The 26,013-nt window shown below is 36.8% G+C and overlaps 1 protein-coding gene across 1 annotated transcript in view; it reads left to right on the top strand.

Moving 5' to 3' along the window:
* Positions 1 to 24,983, top strand: part of PDZD8 (PDZ domain containing 8) — a 52,322-nt gene extending 27,339 nt beyond the window's left edge. The window contains exons 4-5 of the mRNA XM_071446010.1: positions 19,237 to 19,399; positions 20,396 to 24,983. Coding sequence (XP_071302111.1) covers positions 19,237 to 19,399; positions 20,396 to 22,590 — 2,358 coding nt within the window. The 3' untranslated portion in view covers positions 22,591 to 24,983. The remainder of the gene's footprint in view (positions 1 to 19,236; positions 19,400 to 20,395) is intronic.
* The last annotated feature ends 1,030 nt before the right edge of the window (positions 24,984 to 26,013 follow it).

Genomic DNA, 26,013 nt, shown 5'->3' with positions numbered 1-26,013 from the left:
AGAGTGTCACCAGATGTGGTGCTGGTGACTATTTTTTTTTTTCCCTTATTCTTGTCTGTTCTGTAACAGGTCCAAATACTGAATGCAGTAAAGAGTTTTAAGTGGGTTTTACAGCAGCTGGCTTTCTCATTTGCAAAGAAATTGATTTACAGTGGTAGCTGATCTTGCTAAATAAATAGATGGCTGATGCATGGAAGCTAACTTTGTTTGTATAAACAGTATGGCTTATTGTAAGAGAGATAACAGTGTTTTATTGAGTACACAAAGTGGTTCCTGGGTAATTCAGTATTTCTGGAATGGCTTTTTCAATTATTTTGTTACATCCTATTGCAAAGATGAGCTGGCAGCTCGGAGGCTGCCTCACATGACTGAAGTGGGAGGGACTTACTTAAACAGACATCTACAGCCAGCTTTGGAAAAAGAAGTTGGTTCTGTTCTCATTGGTTTGTAGTTTGTTTTCCTCTTCAGCCCTTTAGTTTACTTTTAAAAATATATTTTCTCTGATAATGTTATAATAGTTAGCCTTTTCCTAATGTAGGGGTTTTCTGATTAGGAGGCTGGGATCTGCTCATACTAAGGAGGTAGTAACTGGATTGGAGTTAATTTACTCATGTGTATGGATTTTAGTGATGTTGCCATGTTTCCCTATCAAACCAAGACCTCATCAAGTTGGGCAGGTTGACACCTATTTTCCTTCCATTAGTGAACAGTTATGTCTCCCAAAATAATGAAGAAAGGGAGTCTGTGCTTGAATGTAATTATTGAACAGAAACTTTTTCCTGAGAGAAAGCCTGGGAGTGGGTAAAAAGTTGTGGAAAAGGGGCCTGTGGCAGTGAGTAAAAATCTTGTTGAGAAATAGAAGGTATTAGCACTTGGTGCTCACAAGCTCTCCTAAAACCAGTTATCTCCCACCCAACATCTGTGTGAGATGTGTGCAGGTTTGACATGACAGAGTTCTGCAGAGTTGTTCTTTTCTGACTGCAGGTTGCTCAGTAAGAACCTGTCTGAGCATTACTGCCACAAGCAGCTCATCATCTGGAAGTTCATCTTGCAGTTAAGGAAGAGAAAATTACATTGGAGTTTCTGCAGATTGTCAAAGGATGGGCAAGTGCTTGTAGTTGTCACAGAACAGCTCATGTTTAACTTCTGCCCTTCAGGAATCTGATATTGTCCTTGCTTCTAAGTATAAATACTCATCTGTTTATTGACTTGGAGTGCTTTAATAACTACTGGGAAGACCATACAAGAAATCTCATCTGCTTGGTTCTGGTTCTTATTTTTTTGTTTACACTGGCTGAATTAACAATTGTATCAGCTTAAACAAAAGCATCATCAGGTTGCATACCAGGAAGAAATTTGGAATGGAGATTTTTTAAAAAGTCCTTAATTAATAACTCTAATTACTTATATTAATTATTTAACTAATAAACCTACCATTATTTAATGTAGGTATCTGATGCCCTTCAATGGGATAGAAATGAATTTTCATACACCACAAATAGCTGATGTCTAGCCATTTTAAATTTTATGGTTCAAGTGTCAAAATACAGGCATAAAATGTACTGAGTGACTGCGAAGAAAGCCTTTACTTTTGTGGGAGGAATTCCTTATTCTGAGTACAGTCTAATGTATTGTAACTGTTTTTATGATGTCAAATGCTTTAAGTAGTTCAGATTCTTGAACTCAAGGTAATGCAGTGTTGTTACACGTGTCACATCTTGCCTTCCTAGAATTTAATTATTTAACTGAACATTAAATCAACTGTTTATCTTTTTTTCTTTTTTTCTCCCTCTTCAATCACAAGCTGAACCAGAAATTAGGTGCTTGTCTCAGTCTTACAAGTCTCTCCTAGGTGTGGTGAAGCTCAACACTTGGAGGCCACTCAGAGTGAATGAGAACAGTGGGGTATTTATATTATTGTTATAATATTTAATGGTTACTGCATTACCAGTTACTGTGGCAGTTCTGTCTGTAGAATAGCACGAGTGGAATCTCACTTTGTAGGCGAAAGTGAATATTAAGATAATTAGCAGTGCAAAATAAGTGATTCTTATTGGTGACCAAGCATCCTAAAAATGGTTTCCATAATTAAAAAAAAATTTCTAAGCAAAAATTTCCCCAGAGGAGTGCAGTGCATGTTCTCCCAGAGCTCTGTAATGATGACAGAGAGCAATAAGAGAATAATGTGAGTGGGCAGTGCAGCAATTGTCCTGGAAAAGCCTTGGGGATCAAACCTGGAATTGCCAATTCCCGTCATACAAATGAAATGACTAAAAGGTCACCTGGTGTATTAAGGTTAGAGGGAGCAGAGTGATGCTCTGCAAAGGCCACCTGCAGATCAGGAGTGATCAGGAGTAAATAATCATTAGAAAATTGAGCATTTCCCTTAATGCAATCTGGTAAAAGGCTGTCTCTGTCAGAGTTTGGGTGAAATAAATCGAATTTAGGAACTATGAGTGTCTTCACAGATACTTTAACCAAAAGTCAGTATATTCAGATCTATACTTCTGTCATCCCTTTCAGTTTTTAGATGCTTAGTTTGGAACAAATATCATGTCTGTGCACCCTCAAATCCATTCGATATTAATCAAAGCTTTAGATTTTCCTTGGCTGAAGGAAAGAAAAGAAGCCTAATTCCTTAGAAACCTGAGGCAGATATGCAGAAATATTTTTGTGTGTTTTGTTTGTTGGCTTTTTTTTAATTATAAAAGCCATCTAAAAGTATGTATATTATAAATATGCATATGAACTTTTTAAGTATAAGTTGTGCATATAAGTACATGCACTTATATAAATGTATAATGAAAAACATTAGTTGCTCTACTTCAGTTGAATATATATGGAAGTCTGATGGATAACAAGTTGACCATGCATTTAAAAAAAAAAAAGTAGATACTTGTAAATACAATAAGTAACCCTTGAGAAACCGGAATTGACTCACCTGAAGTTCACCAGCAGAGTCAAGAAATAACAAAGTTGATGTTTAGAGAGCAATTGCAGAAATCAGTTTCTAGGTTCCACAGTAGTTAAATCACACATCTGTGGGAATATATCAGAAATAGTCTGTACAGCAGCTTGTAAACTAAAAACAATCACTTTCCATAACAATGTAAGCTACATGTGAAGGGAGCATAGGATTATGGTGTCCAGAACTTCTAATGCAAACAAACATGTGGCTCATTTCCACTGTAAATCCCCCCCTTTCAAAGTAGTGATTTCCACTGGTATAAATCAGATGCACATTTACAGTAGGATTTCATGGGGCTAGTTAAGTGTACAGCAAGAAACTTGCTTAAGTCACAAACTGCTGTTCAGTCACATGGTGTTTCTGTGAAATGTGGAGTCCAGTTCTCTTTGGGCTGTACAGTCTGTTCTTGGGGACTATGAAACACACCAATATGACAATTAGTCTATTTCTGGATTCAAGACTTGTGTATAGACTGTAGATCAAGTTCTCTCCATGGACACGTACATATAAATAAATGAAAGAAATTTGCAGTATTTAGCTAGTGTGGAATCTTTAAAGTGCCTGATTAATGTATGTTTTTTATAGGTTTGAGAAAGTCCCAGGAAATATGTGGTTGTATGATCAGAAACATTCAGCAGAAAAATTGGCTTGATTCCAAGCATTTCTTTGTAATTATATATAGTCCAAAAGAAGATTAAAAATGATATCTGGACAAGGTATCTATTTGAGTGGAGTCAGTAATTTAGAATGGAAAAGACCTCTGGAAGTAATCTAGTCCCAGCTCCAGCAAGGTCAGTGCCAAGCTGGCTCAGACCCTCTTCCTGCTCATTGATAAAAAAGTCTTTTTTCTTCAAATTTTGTATTTTCACTTTTGGTAAATAGTACATGACAGACTATGCTGTTACACAGGGAGGGGAGGGCAGCAGAGCTATCTCATTTCAACTAGTTAAATAAAAATAATTCACAAAAATACTAATTTAGTTTTCAGACTAGCCTAATAATAGATCTGTAGGGATGACTTCAGATGGAATAAACTTTCTTTGCATAGCAGACAATCCAGGCTGGAGGCAGTTTTAGCCTAAAAACTCTTAATTAAATTGCACCAAGATTACATCTGAGGTACAGGCCTGCTGGAGAGAGAAAGTAATATTAAATGTCTTCATTTTGGCTACAGTGGGTGTTTAGCCAAAACATGGGAACATCCACAATGGATTTTTACTCCTTGCAAAACAATATTTGAGAAAAGAATTCATTTTTTTAAACAAATTTCTTGCCAATCTTGATAAACATTTTTATTTCTGCTGGAGTTGTTGAAGCTTTCGCTATTGGAAGAGAATCTGAAATAGGGAGTATTCTAAAAATGTTTGTAATAACTCAGAGCAAACTCTTGGCTGCTGTTGTGAGCAGAGGCATTCAGATTCTTGCCAGCTGATGTGTAGAAGTGGATGAGGAACCAAAAGTCTTGGTTGCATATGATTGAGGTAACCAAGAGTTGTAATTAATTCCTGAGCTTTAAAAATAGCTGCTAGGAGGAGCAGATTTTATGAGAGGTCATTAAAGCACTATTCCCTCATATCTAGTAATTGTAATGAAAATAAAATAGATTTACCAGAAAATTAAGAACCTGATTCTCACTAAGAAGAGAAAAGTTACTTCTACAGAGATTAGTTTTGTTTCTGAATTTGTTTTAACAGATGGAAGTAGTAACTTACAAAGACACTGGAAATGTGTCCTGGACACTGTACACACTTTTCTGCACATTCAAAAATAATTTAGTAGAGCAAAGGTTTCTTTTTTGATTTTGCCAAATCCTCAACCTGGTGTATAACTCTTCAAATGCTGAGGTAGATATTTTAAATCTGCAATGGAAAAGACTCAAGGAGTGATGCTGTGGCTGCAGGAAGAACAATGTAGGGAAAGATGCTCTGTGGGTCTTGACAGATTTTTGTCCTGGGACTCCTTTTCAGTAAAGCAGTGGTTGAATGGGAGAGGTGCAAGCAAATTCCTTTTTCTTCTCTTCTGTTCATATCAGAAATAAATCTTTGACACTGAACCCTGGCACTCTTTCTTATTTTTTATTTTTGCGTTTTACTGGGAAGTAACTTTACCAACCAGCTTCTGAAAGCGATTCTTCTTCTGTATGAAAGCTAGATTATTTTTTTTCTTGCAATGTGCTTTCCTCATGTTTGGTGTCTAGCAGTTCTACAGATTACTAGGAAGTTTCAAATGTTCTGTATGGACAAATGCAAACTGCAGGAGTATACATTTCTACTGTCAATAGAACAGATTGAAAAAAATTTAAAGTGGAATTTCTCTTGAGGCAGCAGCATAAACCCAGAATAGGAGAGCAGTGGTTAATTTGTTGTTACTGAAAAGTTAAAATTTTGCAAATAAGTAATGAACTTGAAGTGTACAGTTTATCTTTTTATGAATCTCTAGGTATCATGCTTTTCTACATAGCATTTATTAAGGAAGGAATAGCAGTTGAGAGTGCTGAATGAGCAGGCAGCCAGTAACTATCAGTTGGTCAGAAATACTTTAAAGCAAAGCCTTCTGTAAGAGAGAGTGTGGCTGATATGCAAAATGTGCACACTGTAGATGCAGGCAAGCTTTTTTTGAGTTTCTATCACTACACCTCTTCCCCAGCATATCTTTAGTTCCATTTTTTGAGTATTGCTCCCATTTGTCTTGAATACTTTGTAATGTGAATGTTGGCTAGGGGTCTTATCTAGTGTATAGATTTTTTAAAAAATGCTTATTGTTAGTAGTGCAATATTTTTTTTATTTAAGAATTTCAAAAAATCATATTTTAGCCATGCTGCTTTAAGGTTGGTAAGTCAACTGAGTGAGTGTCACTGAGATCTGCAGGCATAACTTTGATATCCATTTCAAAGTGTCTCATTACTCATTGGAAAGTCTCATCTTTGTATTAATTTAGCTGTCTCCTTTTTTGATATTTCTGAGTCTCTGTATACCTGTAGAATGTTTTGGTTTTTTTAAGAAAGCACAGTTATTTGTAAAATAGAGTTTGAACTTCTGTTGGAAAAAAGTTGTTTACCCAGGCAGAGACTTAAACCAAGAAGGTGGCCTAGCTTGGCTCTAGTCCTTGTTAGTGTTGTTGGCCCTGTGTCCTCAGAGCTTTGCTACTTGTATGAGTTTTTTAAAATTGTATTTATTTCTCATGCATTGTATGGTGTTGACAAATTCTTTGTTCAATTTTCAATTAAATGAGTGAGTTGTGAATTCTTTGGGGAAGGTGATTGGCCACAGTCCCACACAAGCTGAGTTTGTGGTGGTGGAGGAGAGGAGAGGGAAAGGGAAATAAAAAGATGTTGGGTTATGAAACTGGGTGAGTGCTTTGCAGAGAGCTGCAGCAAGCCCAGGTGGAAAGCTCAGTGTTTCTGTGGGTGGGTTGGTTCTCAGGAACCCCTCCCCAGCAGGGCAGCCTGGCTGCCAGGAGGGTCCTGCTGCCATGGGCACCCAGGGTGCTGCTGTGGCACCACCTGTCCCTCTGCACCCACCTTTGGGCAGGGGTGATGCTGCCACCATTGCCACTTGTCCCCATCCAGGCTGGGTTTGCCCCTGTGACCACAGCTCTGCCATGGAGGAGGGCCTGCACAAAAAGCAGAAATTCTCCATGGTGCAAGCACTTCACTCTCTGTGCAATAAAACCATAGCTCTTTCAATAATTATTAATTCAATGATTTCAATAATTATTAACAGCTCACTAGTTGATGTTATTATATTCATATTATCATCCTTGCATACCATTTTTAACCTTGGTCTGCTTTCTATGCAAAATACTTTTTCAACTTAGAAATGTGTCCTTGTATGAAAAATGGCAAAAATCAATTATGTTTCTGCTGCAAGCATCTAAATTACAGTTCATTTCGATGTTTGTCTGATTTAACAGGATAGATTTACCTGAGGCTGAATTACTTTGCAAAGTTCTTGATCAAATGGTATGAAAGTATGGAAGTCACAGGCTGGTTTTGTGGACTTCGGGAGTTCATGAAGAAGGGCAAGCTGTGCATGATGAATACACATGTTGTGTATTAAAATCATTATGATTTTCTTTTGATAGAACTCCTAAGTAAAAAAATAAAGCATTGATAGTTTTGCTTTCTTAGCTCCCAAGTTGTCTTTTTTTTCCCCTTCATAATATATGCATGGATGTCTCTACTGAAATGTAACTCTGTACACAAATAATTGAAAATTATCAATTTTAAGTTTAATCCATTGGTTTCTTGTAGTTAACGCGAATTAAGTTTTATTAATCAGAGGTCATGGGAATGGGAAAAGTAGAAGTGTGGTGCTGTCATAGTGCAGCCATGGATTTACAAACTGCAACTTAATTCCCTGTCCAGATCTGTTTTTTTTTTCCACCTCCAATCTCCTTTCCTTTCCCATCTCAATATTACACAATCTTTCCCCCCCCCCCTAAAGCCTGATTGAATAAAATTTTTCTGGTGGGTTTTTTTAGTATGTTGTAGAGGTTATATAAAATATTGAACTCTAGTGGGAGGAAAGTGGCTGTATAACATTGGGAGCAAGCTGATGATTAAATTTGTGATTTTGTATCCTGAAACTTTGCTATAGGGAATTTTGTAGGATTTCCTCTTCTTTTTACTGTGAAGTATTTTATCATTCATCACATTGCACATTGTTTTTTTTTCTATGGAGTCCTAATGTCTTAAGCCTGTAGGTTTTAAATGAAATATTTTTACAAGTACCACTTGAAAAGAGAAACCTCAGACTTTTGAATACTTGGTGTTGAATGTGCCATTTATGAACGATGCCTTTTTTGGGCTGTTTCACCAATGCCCTTACTGTGATGATCACAAAAATATAGTACCATGGTCTGAACCAAGTATTCCAATAACTTCACAAGTTTTCATCAACTTCTTGAATGCAATTTTCTTTTTCTTTTATTATAAGGGTCATTGAAGTTAAGTAAGCTGAATTATTCCTATCTTCTTCAATATGACTTTTTTTCAAAGTTAGATTTATTTCTCAAGCCTTGTATGGTATTGACTAATCCTTTGTTCAATTTTCAATTTAATGAGTCAGTTCTGAATTCTGTGGAAGAAGTAATTGGTCACAGTCCCAAGCAAGCTGGGTTTCTGGTAACAGAAGAGAGAAGGGGGAAAAAGGAAGTAGAAAGATGTTGCTTTATGAAATCCTGTGGGTATTTTTCATATATATTTCACCAACTATCAATAAAATATGTTGCTAATTTAAAAATAATAGAGCATAAAACCAGAGTGTATGAAGTTATAGTGAGTGCTGAAGTAAAAGAAGTTTTTAAGCTTGACATAATTTCCTATTCCTTCTTTCACTTACCTTACAAAAGGGAGATGAGGAAATGGTATCTATTACTTCCCTGAGCCAGAAGATACTGAAAAAAAAAAGGTCAAAAGGAATGAACTTTTACTTCCGCTCTGGGTAGTGTTCTGCTTCTCTTGGAACTTTTTTTGGGTTTACTCTTAAAAAGCTGTTTCTGGAAGAATATTCCTTTTTAGCTCTTTTACACGCTTTAGTGTTAAGAGAGGTCCAGAATTGGTTTCTGGAGAAGACGTAGTTACATTAATTGTTTTCTTGTCATTCAGCTAGCTGACTATAGGGAAAGGAAATCCTACTTTTTATTAGGCCCTTATGGTCACGTTGGTTGTGTGGAGAGAGCACTGCAGACAAAGATCCCTTCTGTGAAAAGTTCAAATGTTTGGATTCTCGTGAAGCATTTTTAGAAGCTCGGCTCCAAAGCTGGCTGGTACGTGCATTCCAATTTACAGCTAACATTCTGTTTCTAAAGCATTCTTTGCATCTATTGAGAACTGATCTTTATGTGTATTAAAAAATAATCTGAATTATTTTTCAAGTGCAGAGGAGATAGAGCTGGGTATTGATTTTTTTGCAAAGTGAATTGTCAGGATTTGAGTTGATGTAAAGATATTTTCAGTTTAATAGTTGTGGCAATTTTTATAAGTGGTGGTCGTTGGTAACAGAATGAAAATCTGGTTTCTAGGTGTGCTGTTGTCTTGGTGCTACTAATTAGATGTGACATTGAGCTGCTGTTTCACTGCCTGCCAGTGACTTGTGCCCTATAGCCATAAATAAATTGATTTGATGTGATGTGTTCAACAAAATAACCAGAAATAGATGTATGGTCGTGGAAACCTTTACTGGTTGTATATTTGTGTGTTTATACTGCAGTGTTTTGTCCAGAATTTAATTGAAAACAACTCAGTGTGGTTTGGCTGCCTTTCTAGGTACAGAAAAAAATTATTATATATAAAACCTTGGCCGCCTTGCAGCAATTATTCGGAATAAGTTAAATATAAATCCTCATTTCTTCAATAACATAGAATTTCAGAAAAGCGTTGGTCTGGATTTTCTAGGCAAAGGGTGGGGCTAGGGCTTGTATGCAGCAGGAACTACATTTTGATACAGATGGGTCCTCTATGTAATCTCTGAAGAGCTGTTAAGATCACGAATCATTTTACTACATCTGCTTTGGTTCCTTTGGGCTTAGCTCGTTCAGTGGGAATGTGGGAGTCTGAACACTCTGTGGGTCACACAGGATATTATTCAGGCTTGTGCTTTGCTTTAATAGCCATCTAGCCATTAATGTTGATGAGAAATGTACCAGTTGCCAAGAAAATAGTGTTTCTGCAGTGCTGAAAAAACAAACTATTCTTTTAAGTTCTATGATATTTCAAGTTGTATGATTATGGAGCTTCTAGGTGCATGTGAGGTCCCTGTTCCTTTGGCTGTGTTATTGATAAGAGTGTAATTTGTATTACCTGCAATCTTAATGCTTTGTTTGTGAGAGTGCAGCTTTTCTGTCAGAAAAGTAACTTTTAAGCTTTTAAAATGTGACTTTTAAGCCCATTCTTGAAATCAGAGTTACTACTTTTTAGTGCATATAAATTATATTGTATATTTTATTTCCATGGAGAGTAGCATCTGTAATGCATATTATTGTAATCACAGTGGATAATAACATTTCATATTGTTAGTTTTGATGGCAATATCCATGTCAGTATTCAGGTATTTAATGCTACTGGGTCTGATAATGAAAGTTGCCAAGCAGTTTCTCTGTGTGGAGAAAACTCTTCACTGTGTCTGTTAGTTCCATTATAAAGAACTTCACCTGATAGTCCAATATTTTGAGTTTTTTGCAGGAAGATTAATAGTAGCTGTCATATCACCATCTAATTAATACTTCTAAGATACATATAAATAATTATGCTTTAGAGGGTTTACTTTTAATGCATACACTTGAATGATTGCTGTTTCTTTGCTTCCATCTCACAGGTTCTCATCAATCTCCTTTATCTGTAATTTGCAATGAAGTGATTGGTAAAGTTTTTCTTGGTTTGATGTCACACATGGTATTATTAATGAACTTAGTAACATTATTTCAGTATTTCTTATTAGACTACCTGAGTTTTGCACAAAATATTTACGTGATGACCAAGTAATGCTTAGCCAATATTGGAGGAAGCCTTTTTCCTGTCAAAGGCTTATATGGCTATATAACATTAGAGAAAAAAATTGATCTTTGTCATTTCTTCAGAGCCAAAGGAAATCATCAAAGTTGAATTTAATAAAGACTAAAAGGATGTCAGTGAGTAAGAGCACTTAAAGACGAGCTATGTTGGTGTTTGTGCTAAATTGCTCTGCAAAGAAGAGCCCCACCTAAAACTGAAGGCCTTTATTTTACCTGCTTTTGACACTTCAAAGTTAAATGCAGGTTTTCTGCTGCCTTGTCTTTATCTCCTCCATTCAAGTCCTGTAATTGCTGTAAGAATGCCCCAGCAATTCATGATAATTGCTAAACAGTTTGCTTTTTACATGTCGTGTAACCTGCTTCACCGTGCAATTGGAAGGAGCAATTTTTTAGGAGCAGCTTAGCCAAGGAGTACCTGCAAAGTGTCGCAAGTATTTGGGAAAATAAGACACAGCTCCTCGTTCTGTTCAGTAACTACGCCTGTTCTGGATTTTGCTGATGTCTAAAGTTTGCAGTGCTCATCAGGCAGACATGCAGATGTTTCATTTTCCTACCATGAATTGTCACATTTCTTTTCAGACAAGTAGTTTATGATGGTGAAGTTAGACATGTGCATAACATTTGCCATATTGTGGTGTTAATGAATTGCTATTTTAAATATGATCTTGGCCCAATATGTAACTCGTTTCAGAATGAAATTATCATATTTTTAAACTTATATTTTTTGGCTTTTCCAAGTTATCATGTAGAACAGAAAATGAGTCCCATTGGCTTGCTATTTAGGATATATTAAGAAAATATGGACCTTTGTCCATAAGTACACTTCTTCCTAAAAGTAAAACAAACCAAACAGGAAAAATGCAGTGTTCGTCTGAGATCGTTGTATCTGCCCGTGCACAGACCACAGTTCAAAAGATTAACAAAGATTAACAGCAAAAGGTAGAACATCCCATTTCCTTTTTTCACTGTTTTATAGTCATCAAAAACTTGCTTTTCCTAATATTCCACAAGACAGTTGGTGCCTGTTCATTCAGTAACACTCAAGGAGACACCAAGGTGTAACCACCAGTCCTATAGAGCAGCTCCAGCTGATAGGGTATGGAATGCAAATATATGTCAAAAATGCAGAAATTACAAAATGGGCAGTGTTGAATCAAAGGAAAGAAGCTGAAGAACTTATTTTCTGATATTGCACTAGATATTTTCTGATATTTGTACTAGAAAAATTGTTTGTGAATAATTAATCGCAAGATGATTTTGAGTGTTGGCTGATTCCTTTGTTTCCCTGATGAAAATTGTTTTCAGGACAGAGTGTGTTGTTCAGAGGTTTTGGAGAGAAAGGTGAGCAGTGTGAAAAGTTAACTTTTTTAGTGGATTAAGCAAGGGGAAGTCTGCTCAGGACAGCTGGGAATACAGAAAAACCCTCCTGACCCATGGGGTTTCAGCACACAGTCAGAGCTGCAGTGGAGGAAAGCAGAACACCAGGTTAAGCAAAAAAACCAATTAATTAAAACTGTCTAAAATTTGAATATGTCTAAAATTTGCTCCACTTGGTCCAGAAACCCACTACAGACACTCCAGTGAATGTTGGGAACAAGTAAGGGATGGTTTAGCTATCAAATAAGAGGCACAGAGCAGAAAGAGAAATTACAAAAATATGGCTGAAATTTTATTTTTATTGATGATATCTCCTTGTGGTAAAAGTCCATTTTAGTAGCTTTTTCAAACTTATTTTGGTTTTGCATGTTTTTAATAGTATTATCAAATTACTTCTTTCAGGCAAAATGGGCATGAGAATATCTTTTTAGCAGTTGCTCACCTATGACTGTAAAAGAAATTGTGCAAAAACTTATAATTAGGATTGCTGTTCAACAGGAATTTTTTTATAAGCAGCAGATAGTTTCCTTTTAATTTCTTTTTGGCAGTTCTATTCACACATACACACACATATATATTTAAATGTTTAAGTGTACTGATAAATTTAGTTATTTCACCCCCTTTCACCTACCATTCTGTATATCTAGAAGAAATGCATATTCATTCAACATATTTGTCTGATATGTTTTGTCAAAATATTAAAAAAATGGAGGGGACAAATGAAATTGTTTATTAAAATTAACTGAATCAATGTAAACTTGGGAATGGTAGAAAAATACATTTAAATTTCCACTTGAATGATACTAAAGATGTGTATATCTTAGGCATGGAGGAAGGATCACATAGCAAGGAAGAGTATTTTAGTTATTGTTATAGAAGTCTTGATACAAATTGTGGAACAGTAGCAATTTTAGATTTAGTATTTAGATTCAGTTATGGAAAAAATTGAAGCATATTTTTATTCGAGCAGTCTTTTGTTAATTATTTAAAAAAAATAATTTCACAAATCATTAAATTAATTTCCAAGTTTGTAAATGTGTTTTCTAGCATATTTTGGTTTCTAGAAGGGCATATTGCTTCTAGCTATAGTGTATACTGATGTTTTAAGTAGCCAGTGTATTATCTTTTACATTACATTACCATCAGTCTTTTTCTAATGAGTGATTTGTAATTAATGCTTCTTTTTAGTGGGGAGGAAAAGAACTTAAGTCAATTTTCTATATAGGTTTAATTTGATTGCAGGGATTATTTCCTTCCTTTCACTATTTGTTGTACTGTATAGTGTAGTTATTCTGTAAGTATTACTACAGCTTTTTATTTTATTTAAACCTTCTGTCAGTGTGTTTCAACATTTCTGAAGCCACTGAAGGAAATAGCCAGGTTAAATCTGGAGATGGAGGCACATCCACACGTGTGCATCGTTGCACCTGTGCACGTGTAAGACATAACAGTGAATACAGTGCAGAACTGATAATTAAGGCATACTTTATTGATACTGAGCTATTTAAACATCCCAAGAACAGGGGTAGCACTTGAATGCTCAGAAAACTTTTCTCTTTCTGTAATTGGGAGTTTTCTCAGTGACTGGGAAATGAAAGTGTTTCTATCATCATGGATTCCTTAGTTCAGGTTTACACTGGAACATGTCTGATGTTACCGTGCCTGTGGACAGGAGGGCTGGAAAAGACTACACTGCCACAAGCTCCCTTTTTAGGCTTCAGGGCTGTGACACAAGGAGAAGAAAAACATCTACTCCTGTTCTAAAGCATAGATTTAGAAACTCCCACAAGAAAATGATTTTATTTCCTTTGTGTCCAGTGTTTCTAAGGAGCAAATCATGGGTTTGGCGATACGTGTTTCCTTTCAGTGCCTCCTCTCCGCTGTAAATAACCTCAGAGCCTTTTTGCTGTGCAGGTCATACATAATAACTGTATTCAGTAATAGGCTTGAAAAAAGCAATAATATTAAAGTCAATGTTTTAAGGATGTTTGCCAAAAACGTTTTTTCAATAATGCAAAGAACTGAGTCTTCTGAAGAGAAGAAACTGCTTCCCACTTTTGGACTTTAAAGTTTTGGGGGCTTTGACGTGAAATATTCCTTCCTCTCCTCTCGGCATGCGGGGTTGTCTGGGAGGATGTAATACTTTACAGACATTCTCACTTTTTTCCTCAAAAGGCATTAGACTGCACCTTGCAAGAATACCTAAGATATCACTTTTAACAGTGCCGATGATTTGGCCAAAAAGAAATACTTTTATCCATAGTACAGCACTGACATGGGTTCAGTTTCTGCTACGTAGAGTGTGTTACATACCCCAGATGGGGAATATGAACAATTTGGAAAAACAGTATTCTTCTAATTGATGTAAAGTCAGTAAAAAAAGATTTCTTATTTGTGCTTGGGTGATCAAGCTTTTTTAGCAATTACTCAAAAGAATGTGATATGCTTACTAAATTCTAGTAAAGATTTATGATGATAATGCTTACAAATAGTTGAGCAAATTTAGACTATTACACATTATTTTACAAAAACAACTATTTCTTTTTTAGTTCCTGAAAATAAGCAGTTAAGTTTAAAAGCAAAAGTCTTCTGCTCCAGTTATCCTGCTACAGCTTAATTTTGTCATTTTCTATTTTTGTAAACACCTAATAATTTTTAAAGTTTAGCTGAACAATGTTGCACTGCTGGTCAGAGATTCTCATACACATTTTCCTAGATGTTGTGATCTCTGTATTTATTAATGGACATTATTTATTATGTCTTGTCTTAGAAATTCTGAATAGAAGTGCTGTATCTAATGTTAACTTAGATTCTACTTAGGAGACTACAGTATTACTGGTGGCATTCTTACCTCTGAATCAAATAATAATCTAACTTCATATATAGTTCTGGAATAAATAGTAAATGAAATGGCATCACATTTGCCTGTTGCCTGTAAAAGGGATGTTTATTTATCATCCCATTGTATTTGTAAATTATTTCAGACTGATAATTTCATGAAGCATTTGAAGATTAAAACTGCATCGTGTTTTGACACTCATGTAAATATTTGGCCATTTAAATGATACTAGCAAGCTGTAAACTTCTGATTAATCACCATGGAGTTCAGTACTGTATGTTTGAAAAGATTTGGAAAAATTTCTTTTCACTGACATTCAACTGCTGGGCTTTCAGAACAACAAGGCTGAGGCAAGGAAAGGTTGTGAGACACAAGATGATTTTCCCCTGCATTGTGTTTCCAGAGCACACATCCAGTATTGAACTGAAAGTGGCAGTGAGACTGTGCTGTGGAATTGATGCTTGTGGGCTTCGTGCTGTAAAAGCCAAGTGTTCACAGCTCTACATCAAAATGTTCTATTAATTCTAAAGTTAAAGGACATCTTGTGTTCTCTTGTTTTATTGTTGGGTTTGGGGGATATTTTTAATAATAAAACACTAAGGAAATTATTACCTTTTTTTTTCCTCTCTCCAGGACAGTCATTCCTGTTTTGTTGCATTTTATTCTCAGCAAGTATTTAATAAATAGTCTGGGGATTGCTTGCCTTTTTTTTTTTTTAAGATACATTTTCTAAGCTCTGTGTTACAGTTTAGTTCTAATTATTTCAATATAAAATACATTGAATGTATGCTTGTCACTGACAATGAAGTACTAATATCTGCTTTGTCTTGCTCCTTATTTAAATAACTACTAAGATTTGCAGGAACTAGTAAAACAGAGCTATTAATTAGATCAAATTAAAATAAACTTGCTTTAATATGATATGGCTAATTGGTTAAAATTTCCCTTTCTCCTGGGTGCAGCTGTTAGTTTTTCTCCCTTGCAGCAAGGTTTCTTGATAATAAATGTCCTTTCATTATTAGCAATTTTCTTCCAACCTCTGTGTCATGTAGCTGATTTACATCCTCCTTGTGCTTAGTGTTCCAATAGGTCTTTGGCCCTTCATATTTATTATCAAGTCTTAATTTGAGGGGGAGACAGAAAGTAGCTGTGCTGGGTATGCAAAGATGTTTGGGTTTGTGAGTGAACTTGTTGGGGTGGGGAGTGTTTGAGAGCTTCAAATGCTCTTCACCTGCATTCATCTTAGCCTGAGCATGGTGTTTCTTGCAGGTGCCAGAAAGAATAATCAAGGAAACCATTCATCTGGTTTGGGTTGATAAATAAAACCACTTTGCTTCATGAGAAAGTTTGTGACTGTGCCAAAGTTAATAAAAAGTTGAGATGAGCTTTGCTTGTTATGTTCAAAGGCACTCTCCTTCCAAAAACAGCTTTCCATCAGATACTGCTGGAATATGGGAAGTCTCCTTGCCATCAGTGAGTCATACATGTTGTAATCTGCAGGCTGTGTCCCTGCATGGGAGCCAAATGTTCAGAGATACCTACATATCTTGGGTCCCAGCTGTCCCTCATTTCTTTCATGTGGTCTCTCCCTGGAGGAGGAGGGAAGGGTGAAATGCTGGAGATCACCTCAGGAGTTTCTCGTCTTTGCACTCCAGAATATTTTCACTGTTAAGTCATCCACTGTGTAGTTCTGCTCAAAGGAGTTCTTGGATTCAAAGGAAACTCAAGAGCATCAGAGTCTGTACTGACAAGCGCTTTAAAAAAGAGCTTTTGGTAACTTTTTTATTACTTTTTACTATCTTAATTATGCCCTTTCTCCATATCTGCTTATCATGCACTTTGCCATGATTGCAAGTACCAACAGTGGTTAGAGGTAATTCCTGCCTTTCTTCAAAAAGTCAAATGTTGCAACACCAGCTCTTCCTTCTGACATTCTCTTTCAGACAAGACTTATAACTTTCTGGAGAAATCTTACCATTTTGGGCCATCCTTTGAATGGATGAGAAATACCAACTGAAAAAGGAAAGGAGTAGGTTGGCCTGAAGTAACTCCTGTGACAGGGTTGTGGTGGCCACCTTCCTTCAGTAGTTGGGTGTTTTTCTGCTCTGCTCAGAGACTGGAGAGTGGACAAGAGTTGTCTCACGTTGAGAACAAACTCACAGGCAAAGCTAACAGGATGTCCACCCTGGATGGGCCTTGACTCTCAAACATCTTGTCTTGCTAAAGAGCTCCACTTCTGGGCTGTGAGCTACAGAACTAATGTAAGATTTCAGAAGAAACTATATACAGTCAAAATAAATGACTTCCTAAAGGAGTATAATTAAATGGCCAGAATAACAGGGTGTTAAAAGGAAAACCATCTTGAGGTTTTTGTTGTTGTTGGGTTTTTTTTTTTCCTTTCACTGTTCTAAGCATCAATTTCTTTCCTGGAATGCTCTCACTAAACAGCTTTCTACTTCAGTGCACTAACAGAAATTAGGGGGAAAAGTGGTTATAATTTGTTTTTCAGCCCTTTGTAATTTTCATGTTTGTCAGCATTCCTTAAATGCGAGTTTACTTCCTGATCTTCATTATGATAGTTCCTCTTCTATTCAAACGCAATGATTTGGAAGTATTTTTTTGAGCTTAATCACTTAGAGCGAGACTTACAAAGGAACCATCATAGGAAAACTGAGATTTGAGTACTTGGACTCTGAGCAAAGCTCAGAAATAATGGTTTCCTCATTGTTTGATAAGAATGTGCACTTATATTATTGTGATCTTTGGATGTTGTTTTTGTTGCAGCTTTGTGTGCTGCCAAAGCAAATTCGTGTCATTTGTGTTTCTGACAGTTAAAATATTCAATTAGTGTTGTTTGAAATTGCAGTAATTGTTCATGTTGTTTCCATACAGCACATTGCAACATTTGTGAATTGCTAGCTTAAAGCTATATTGCATATAAATAAAGGGCTAAAGCAGAAGAGCAATTCTTGACAAAAAAAAAATAGTTTGTCTTCTTCCACAGACATTTCTAATACTTCTTTGTTTCTTAATACTTAGTATTTTATTGTTTAATCTTTTTTTAAATTTAATTATGTAACTGTAGTTTTGGTGGAAATGAGGATGGCATTTAAGCAAACAAATGAACAAAAATCAACCTGAAAACTCCATCAGGGTTGTTTCTGTAGGCAGCTATTTACTTGTTTCATTCTGGGATAACCTTTAAGTCTTGGAACTGCAATTAAGCTTATATTGGTCTTGTTATTCTTACATACATTACTGGGGATTAAGAATAGAAGTTTGATAAAAAAGAGTAGATGCCTGTGGGAAATGCAGAAAATAGTGACAAAGCTTTGAAAGTTAATACAAGTCTGCTTCTTCAAGTGCAGTGCTGTTCTATAGCAAACTGCAGAGCAGCACAAGCCTTTTTATTTCTGTAAAGAACTGAACTACAATTAAAAAAGAACCAAGATGCAGTGCTATTAAAATTATGGGAACGGAGTGACAGCTATGCAGCCAAGGAGAGAGGCATGGACTGAGTAAGGAGCACATCCTCTAAAGAGGAGGCTCAGCTCCAGACAGTTCAAACATCCACAATTGAAACAATAACAAAGTAAATGCAGAAGGCTGGAGGAGAAGGCTGTCTACCTGAACTCAGTAAATTGAAACCAAATATAAAATTTCCTGTGGAGGTTTCTACACTATCGGCCTCTGTCTTCTTGGTAATCAAAAAAACAAATTAAATTTCTATCCTTGAAGCTGAAACATATGAGTTCTCCTTTCAAATAGAATACCTGTTGATGGAATGATTGTAGACAGTCATTTGAAATAGTCTAAAAGGAATGCGCTTTAGGGGAAAAAATGATATTGTTAAATTCATCAAGGGCTGCTTTTATTAGGAAAAAGGTTGCCAAAGATCTCAGACAGTGAGGTCTGTAAATAATTGATAACTGCCTAGGTCTGTCATATGAAAGTCAGCTACAGGGATTGCACCTCAGTTGTCCTTTTTTTTTGTTTGTTTGTTTTTAAAAATGTATTTGAGTTAAAATTTAAATTCTATTTATTTCACAAGATAAGTATGAGAAAAGGGTTTGCCTCTTCGAAGAAACATTTTAGGCTGTTGTTAATTGAGATTTGTTCTAAATATACTTAGGCAATCTTAAGTAAGTACATAAGAGTTTTGTCACTCCAAACACACTTGTGCACAGACTACTGGAAAGCCACTCATAGTGTTAGGCTTTATAACACAAATGGGCTACATTCAAAGTGATACCTAGGTTGATGGTGCAGTGCTCCTAATAAAATGAGATCGTGTTTAATAGTAGTATTTTATTGAGGACTGGGACTTTCTGTGAATATCTCCAAAGGTGTAAAATTAGTTGGCAGACAGTTGATCAATTAGGTGAAGTCAATGGATGTCCTAATGCATTTTCTCAATAATAATCTGGTTTTAATACTAAAATGATACCATTTTATTTAATTTTTATTTAAATTATTGTTAGTAGCCATTAATCCTTGCAGTCAACTTTACTGAGATGTTTTTGACTTCTTTCTCTGCAGGCAGAACTTGTGAAAGGGAATCTGCAAAGTGTTGGGCTCACGCTGCGCCTTGTGCAGTCCAAGGAGGAGGACGCAGGGCACGTTGTCATCGAAACTGTGACTCCAAACTCACCTGCTGCAGCTGCTGATCTACAGAGAGGAGACAGACTGCTGGCAATTGGCAGTGAGTGATATGTCAGCTTTCACAATGGGGGTCGTCTTGTCCAGTTCAGCCAATCTCCCTTTCTTAATAGTTACAGTTGTGCTTGGCACTCAAAGCTAACATTAATGTATTTATTGATTTATTTTGTTGCATATTTATTTACTCCTTCTTAGGTAAAAGGTAAAAGAAGCTTGAATAACCATTTGGCAACAACATTAAAAACAGAAAAAACAAACAACAAAACAATAAAAAACAAAGCCAAAACATAAGTGACTGGGCTAGCAGGAAGTTTAACCTTTTACAGAGGTTTTACAGACCAGAGCTTAAAATCTACAATGAGTTCTTTTGCTTAGGTACTGCCTAAATAAATCCCCATTGCAATATTCCAGTAATTTAAAAGGGTTTTCAGTTCCTTTGAATAGATAGCTGATGATTGCTTTAGAACAAAGGAAAAATCGTTTTTATGGGATCCCCTGCATGACTGTATTTGGACTGTGTGCTCATTAAGATATTTTAGCTTGCATACATCAAATGGCTCTGAAAGGTCTGCTCAGGAAGATGGTTCAGCTCACTCCAGCCACACTGATAATGTAGCTTTATGCCCATATTTCATTAGCATATTGGAAAGATTTTCATTTTAGCCTGCTTCTGTTATAATTATAGTTGTATTTAAAGATACCCATCTTTTTTGAGTCCTTTGTTAAATGTCTACTGCTGAAAAGTCCAAACTTACAGTAAGAGCAAGGTCAAAACTGTTTCCATATCACATCAACATTACTATGTAAGATTACAGTATTATTACAAGGAGCAAACTGGAGTGTTTATGTAATTATTTTTTCCAGCTCCATATTTATATGAATAAAATGGAGAGAATCCATCTGTTACATTTCAATTAAGCTCTTCTGTCATAATTGACTTCCTTTGTTACTGTGCAACAAAGTGTTTGTTGACTATTTTTGGTCACTTAGAGTATTATCATAATTAGAACCTAATAATGTTTGTCCTTTTTTTTAATAGGTGTTAAAATCACATCAACTGTCCAAGTATTGAAGCTGATTAGACAAGCTGGGGAGAGAGTTTTAGTCTTTTATGAAAGGCCTGTTGGGTATAATCAGCATGGCTCAGCACTGCAGGATGGATTTGGACAATTGGAGGACACAGCTTTCTTGGCACAGGCGGAAGATGACCAGAATAGTTTAACAGCTGATACTGATAGCAGAGATTTTGATTCAGAATTTGAAGACTTAGCTTGTGATGCACCTGACCAAAAAGAAGATCTGCCAACATCTCAGAGTCCCAAACGGTCGGTAGTAATTCTTGCTGCTGCTAAACCTCTTGGAACTATATCACCCATCCTGAATCGAAAACTGCATTTAGGAAATTACCAGGCAGGATCCAAAACACAACAAAAAGATGGGGCTAAAGTGGCAACACCTAAAACTCTTGAGGTTCCAGATGCACCACAGCCGTCAGGTAAACAGTCACAAGGATCTAGTACTAAGCCTCCTGTGCCACCTAGGCCCCAAATTAAGCCTCCTTTGTCTACTAGTGATAGCCAAACTGTGTTAGAAACTGGAAGTGTATGTCCTGATAAACCAGAGAGGCCACCTCCCCCTGCAAATAACGGAGAAAAATCTACAGAGAAGCTAATTAAAATCAGTGATCAGATAGAAGACCCAGCAGTATCGAAAGTAGTAACAGCACCAAAGCAAGATACATTAAAAGATGGACTTACAGAAAATGCACGTAGCAGCAAAGATAGTGATGATCATCGAACCTGGGAGTCACCAGAAATTCCTTATAAAGCCCGTCAGGGCCGGTGGCCGATGACGAGAACATCCTCCTGTCTATTTGAAGTAGAAAAATACCACAAGTACCTTAATGTTGCACTGTGGTGCAGAGACCCTTTCAAAGCAGGTGGTTTTATCTGCTTAGGATATGCAAGCATAAAACTTGAAGAAATTGCTTTAGATTGTCTAGCTACATCCTCAATGGAATTTGTTAGAAAATTTCAGCTGCATGCTCCTACACCTAAGGCAGCAGTCACCAGAACAGCGTTGCGGAGTTTGACAACCCATAAAGGTTTCAATGAAAAATTTTGTTATGGTGACATAACTTTACAATTCAAATATTTAAAAGAAGGTGAAATTGATGATACAAGCGCATTTCTGGAGAAAGAGAGAGAGTCTCACTTAGAAGAAGAAGCTCATGCTCATCAGAAAGAGGATCATTTCTCGGGACAAGTTCTCACAGAGAACAAGCATAACTTTCAAGATACTCAGTTTCAGAATCCAACTTGGTGCGATTACTGCAAAAAGAAAGTATGGACTAAAGCAGCTTCGCAGTGCATGTTCTGTGCTTATGTTTGCCATAAAAAATGTCTAGAAAAATGTTTAACTGAGACGCCCTTTTGTGTAGGAGCTGAAAGGCGGCTCGATCGAACTGGGGGCAGCAGCAGGGCCGAGGGCCAGGAGGCTCCTGCAGCCGCCTCCTCTCGGGTCGATTCGGAGGCCAAGTCCGCTCACAGAACCACAGGTTTGACCAGGCACATCATCAACACGAGCACGCGGCTGCTGAACCTCCGGCAGGTGCCCAAAGCCCGGCTGGCCGAGCAGGGCCCCGACGTGGCCGAGCCTTCCCCCAAGCACACCCCGAACACGTCGGACAACGAGAGCAGCGACACCGAGCTCAGCGGGCCCAGCAGCCCCTCCAAGCGCGTCGGGGGCGCCGGCATCAAGCTGGTGCGCAAGGAGGGCGGCCTCGACGACAGCGTCTTCATCGCCGTGAAGGAGATCGGCCGTGACCTCTACAGGAGCTTACCCACAGAGGAGCGCTTTCAGAAATTGGAGTTTATGTTGGATAAGCTGCAGAATGAAATAGACCAAGAGCTGGAAAACAATAATTCGCTGGTTAAAGAGGAGAAAGAGACGAGCGACGTGAGGAAAAAAGCCCTGATTTCTGCTGCGCTGGCTAAGTCGGGTGAGAGACTGCAGGCCCTCACGCTGCTGATGATCCACTACAGGGCAGGCATTGAGGATCTAGAGTCCCTGGAGAACATGCTCTTAGAGAAGCAATCCAAAAAACTGACTAAAGATTTTGAGGAACCCAATATAGCAGAAGAAGTGGATAGCGAAGATGGCAGTCTGACAGAGGCTCCGACATTGAACATCATATCAGAAGAAGAACCTGTTGATCCACCTCAATCAGACTGATATTTACATATTTAGTCTTTGAAGGAATGGACTAAAAGAATACTTTGCACTTAAATCCAAACACACACAAATTAAATTAAAACACTGGTACAATGTGCGTGTCCTGCTTCTCCACAGTTAATTGCTAATAGTGGTTCTTCTCCAGCTACAACACCATCATTTTGTTAAAGTAGCTGGTTAAAACTACACTTTGGGGTTTATATTGGAAATTTATTTTTAATAACTTATTTTTATTTTTTCTAATTATGTAACCCTACCATTTCACATCAATGTGTGTGGTTTCCTTAATGCATTACTTGACCCCACTTCCCCTCTCTGTATTTTTTTGTTTTGTTTTGTTTTTTTAGGTAGTGTTTTCAATGGGAAACAGGCAGGGTTTTCAAGATGTTTAGTATCCATTGTATGATGAAAACATTATAAGCTTGTTGCATGCCTAAGCTGATGACTGACTCAGAAGTCACCAAGGGGCCAGGCTTGTGTTAATCACAGTTTTATTGTATGTCTTCTAGGTAGTTGTATATTTTTTGCCAAACATATCATGAAAGCAAACAAAAAGTCTTTCATTTTGTCTGTTATTAATACTTACTGAAGTTACCATTGCATATCATTTGTTTTCCATGTTTTTGTTAAATACAAGAACTTTTTGTAGTTTGTACTTAACACGAAATATAGTAATGCTATGCTAAAAAAAAATCCTCCTTAGAACTTGGGACTATTGTTAGATATCAAAGTATAAACTGGTATCTCATAATAATTTAATTGGGAATATTTTCAAGGTAAGAGGCTTGTTGCCTTCCAGAATGAAATCATATGTTTGTGATGTTGTATTATCTGATAGCCTGATAAAGGAAAGTTGTTCTTCACAAGAGTTGGAGGTTTCATTGCCTTCTGTGTAAAAGCATGTAATCATGGTGTAAGTAATATAAAGAAATTAATATTTTGCTGCAGACTATCATTTTGGAAAGCTTAAGGTGCAAAATACAAAGTAACTAATGTTCTCTCAACACTTTTGAGTAATCATAGCATGGTAAGTTGCATTCAGCTTCTCAGACAGAAGATAGAGGCTGAGCAGAAGGATCACCTTTGTCAGCAAAATGTCTTATAGTGTATATAACATGTTTTATTTGGTCAATTTGTGAGTCCAGTAGAGATGAGGAAGAAATTCAGCCAGCTGCTTTTGAAAAGAACTGTCTGGTCTTGTGCTATGTGTAAACTGTGGATCTTAGCATCACCTGGCTAAGGCCATCATTCTTATTTATTTCCTGTAGACATTGTTTCATCTTCTATGTATAGAAATTTTGTATAAAATATCATCTTTATTTTAGGTACTGTGCTAGGTACTCGTATCATTATCACTGGTATTGCTGGTAGTAGAAAAAAAAAAGCCTTTATGGGAGTGGAGTTTGAGATGGTAAAAATAACTCCTTTAGTTTTTGAGGTCATGTGTAATGTACCTCTCCTTTAAATTTGCTTCTTGGTTTAGTTTGTGATGGGCAAAATTAAGAAGCAGTGGTTTTCATCATGGGACAGTGTGCTTGTGCTTCTAAGCAAAATGGTTACTGCCAGTCATGCAACTACTTGCACTTTTTAGTGAGTTCTGGGCAGTTGATACTACTTAGTTGATGTATGGAAAACTATCCAGGCTAAAACAGGCATGTGACACACTTCTGAAATTAAGCTTCAGCAAATAATCGCACAAAATGAGCTTCCCTTCTTGTCTAAAAGTTATTTAACCTGTACTTGCTTGAGATGCATATTAAAACTTCCCCACTCCATTTTCTCAGCAGCTTACCATTGGTGGTGATCTGCATTCAATGCCATCAGTGTTTGCTCTTACAGACTACTACAGAGGTTTTCAAATATATCCAAGTGCTTCATTTAAGCCCTGGTGCACATGAAGGAGCTGTGAAAACAATGCAAATACTGATTTCAAAATACACATTCATGGTTTTCAATTGACTCCTGTAACACAGTGGGTAAGAAAAGCTGGGTATCGTTTTCCTCACATAAGTGTTGCTAATGATGATGATTGTAAGAGGTAAATTAAATGTAGTGCAATATTTTTAAATATACTGAATGGAAAAAGGGCAAAATAGTTGTATTTTAGTGGTAAGAAGGAAAACATGAATTCCTGTCTGGCATTATTTACAATAAGCAGTGGATCTCCAGGGGGAAATTGTAATACTACATTCCTGATGTAATCTTTGCTTCATGCTTGACTGTAAATAGCTGAAAATAAAGACTACCACAGAAAACAAGAATATCTTGACTTAATGATATCTGAATAGGTGGCAGCTACACACATTTGCAGAAGACCTGCCTAATATGATTTTGTTGGCTATTATTTTATCATGAAAATAAGCTTTAATAAAATAGTTTTGCTAAATTATCAACTTTCTTGCATTGTGTCAATGTTTTTTAAGCACTTCTATTGCAGTAGCTTATCATCTTATGCCATCTCTTAAAAGGAAGGATCTTCAGGGGAGAAGCACATTTTGCATTATATAAAACTACTGATAACTGGATTATTTGGAGTGAGAAATTTGAAACAAAGCATCTGTGGAAGTTTACAGCTGCAGAGGAGGAATAAATAGTGGAAGCAAATCAATGAAGTGTCTTTGTCACACCTGAATTGACACAGATACAAATATACAAAATAGGAAAAATCCACATTTTTCCAGGACAGAAGGGGGATTTTTGTGTATTTTCTGAGTAAAATTTCTTCCTGACTGTCACCAAAAAAAGGTTTGGTTACTCATTACTCAAAAAATCCTAAACAGCTGCTAAGTTTTTATTTGGGAGTGGGGAGAAAGGTGGCACAGAGATTACAAACATGAGCTTCTGTGTGGATTTTAATTAATCTTCCTCTTCTGGTGGAGCAGGAGTGGAGCAAGAGAAGGGGAGCCACTGCATTGATCTGCTCAGCAACTCCTGGGAAGATGCTGCTCCCTCAGGCCCAGCAGCCACTGGCACCAGCTGTAGGAAAGGAATGGGATCCATTTCTCTCCCCTTGGCTCTCCTCCTCATACTCATCTTGCAGATTAATGCAAACTCCTCCTTAGTTTTCATGTACTCCAAAATTAAAAACCAAGCCATGAAGAAGGCCTTTCTGTGCTTTTAAAAAATGTGAGTTGCTATGTTTGAATCATATATTAGCGAATTCAAGAAATACACTGGTTGATCAGCTGGCAAAAGGATGAACACATCCTGTAATAATTCAGAATTCTTGCATTGGTATTTCAGTCTCAAATTTGATCAGATTAACAACTTGATGTTGACCAAAAGACTTCAGTGAGGTTAAGTAGAATAACATCTCTTGGAACAAAGTTTCAGTGTGCAAATCACAGTAAAATCTGAGCCTGATGTAAATAGCCACTGGTCTGCACAATTATTACTTACTTGGTGTTGGTGAAGAATTCATCA

Source organism: Agelaius tricolor, unplaced genomic scaffold (assembly GCF_023055355.1).
Source record: "Agelaius tricolor isolate 1412-34295 unplaced genomic scaffold, bAgeTri1.0.p SCAF_22, whole genome shotgun sequence".
Taxonomy (NCBI): domain Eukaryota; kingdom Metazoa; phylum Chordata; class Aves; order Passeriformes; family Icteridae; genus Agelaius; species Agelaius tricolor.
The sequence above is the reverse complement of the archived record's forward strand: the minus strand, read 5'-3'. Positions and strand labels throughout refer to the sequence as shown.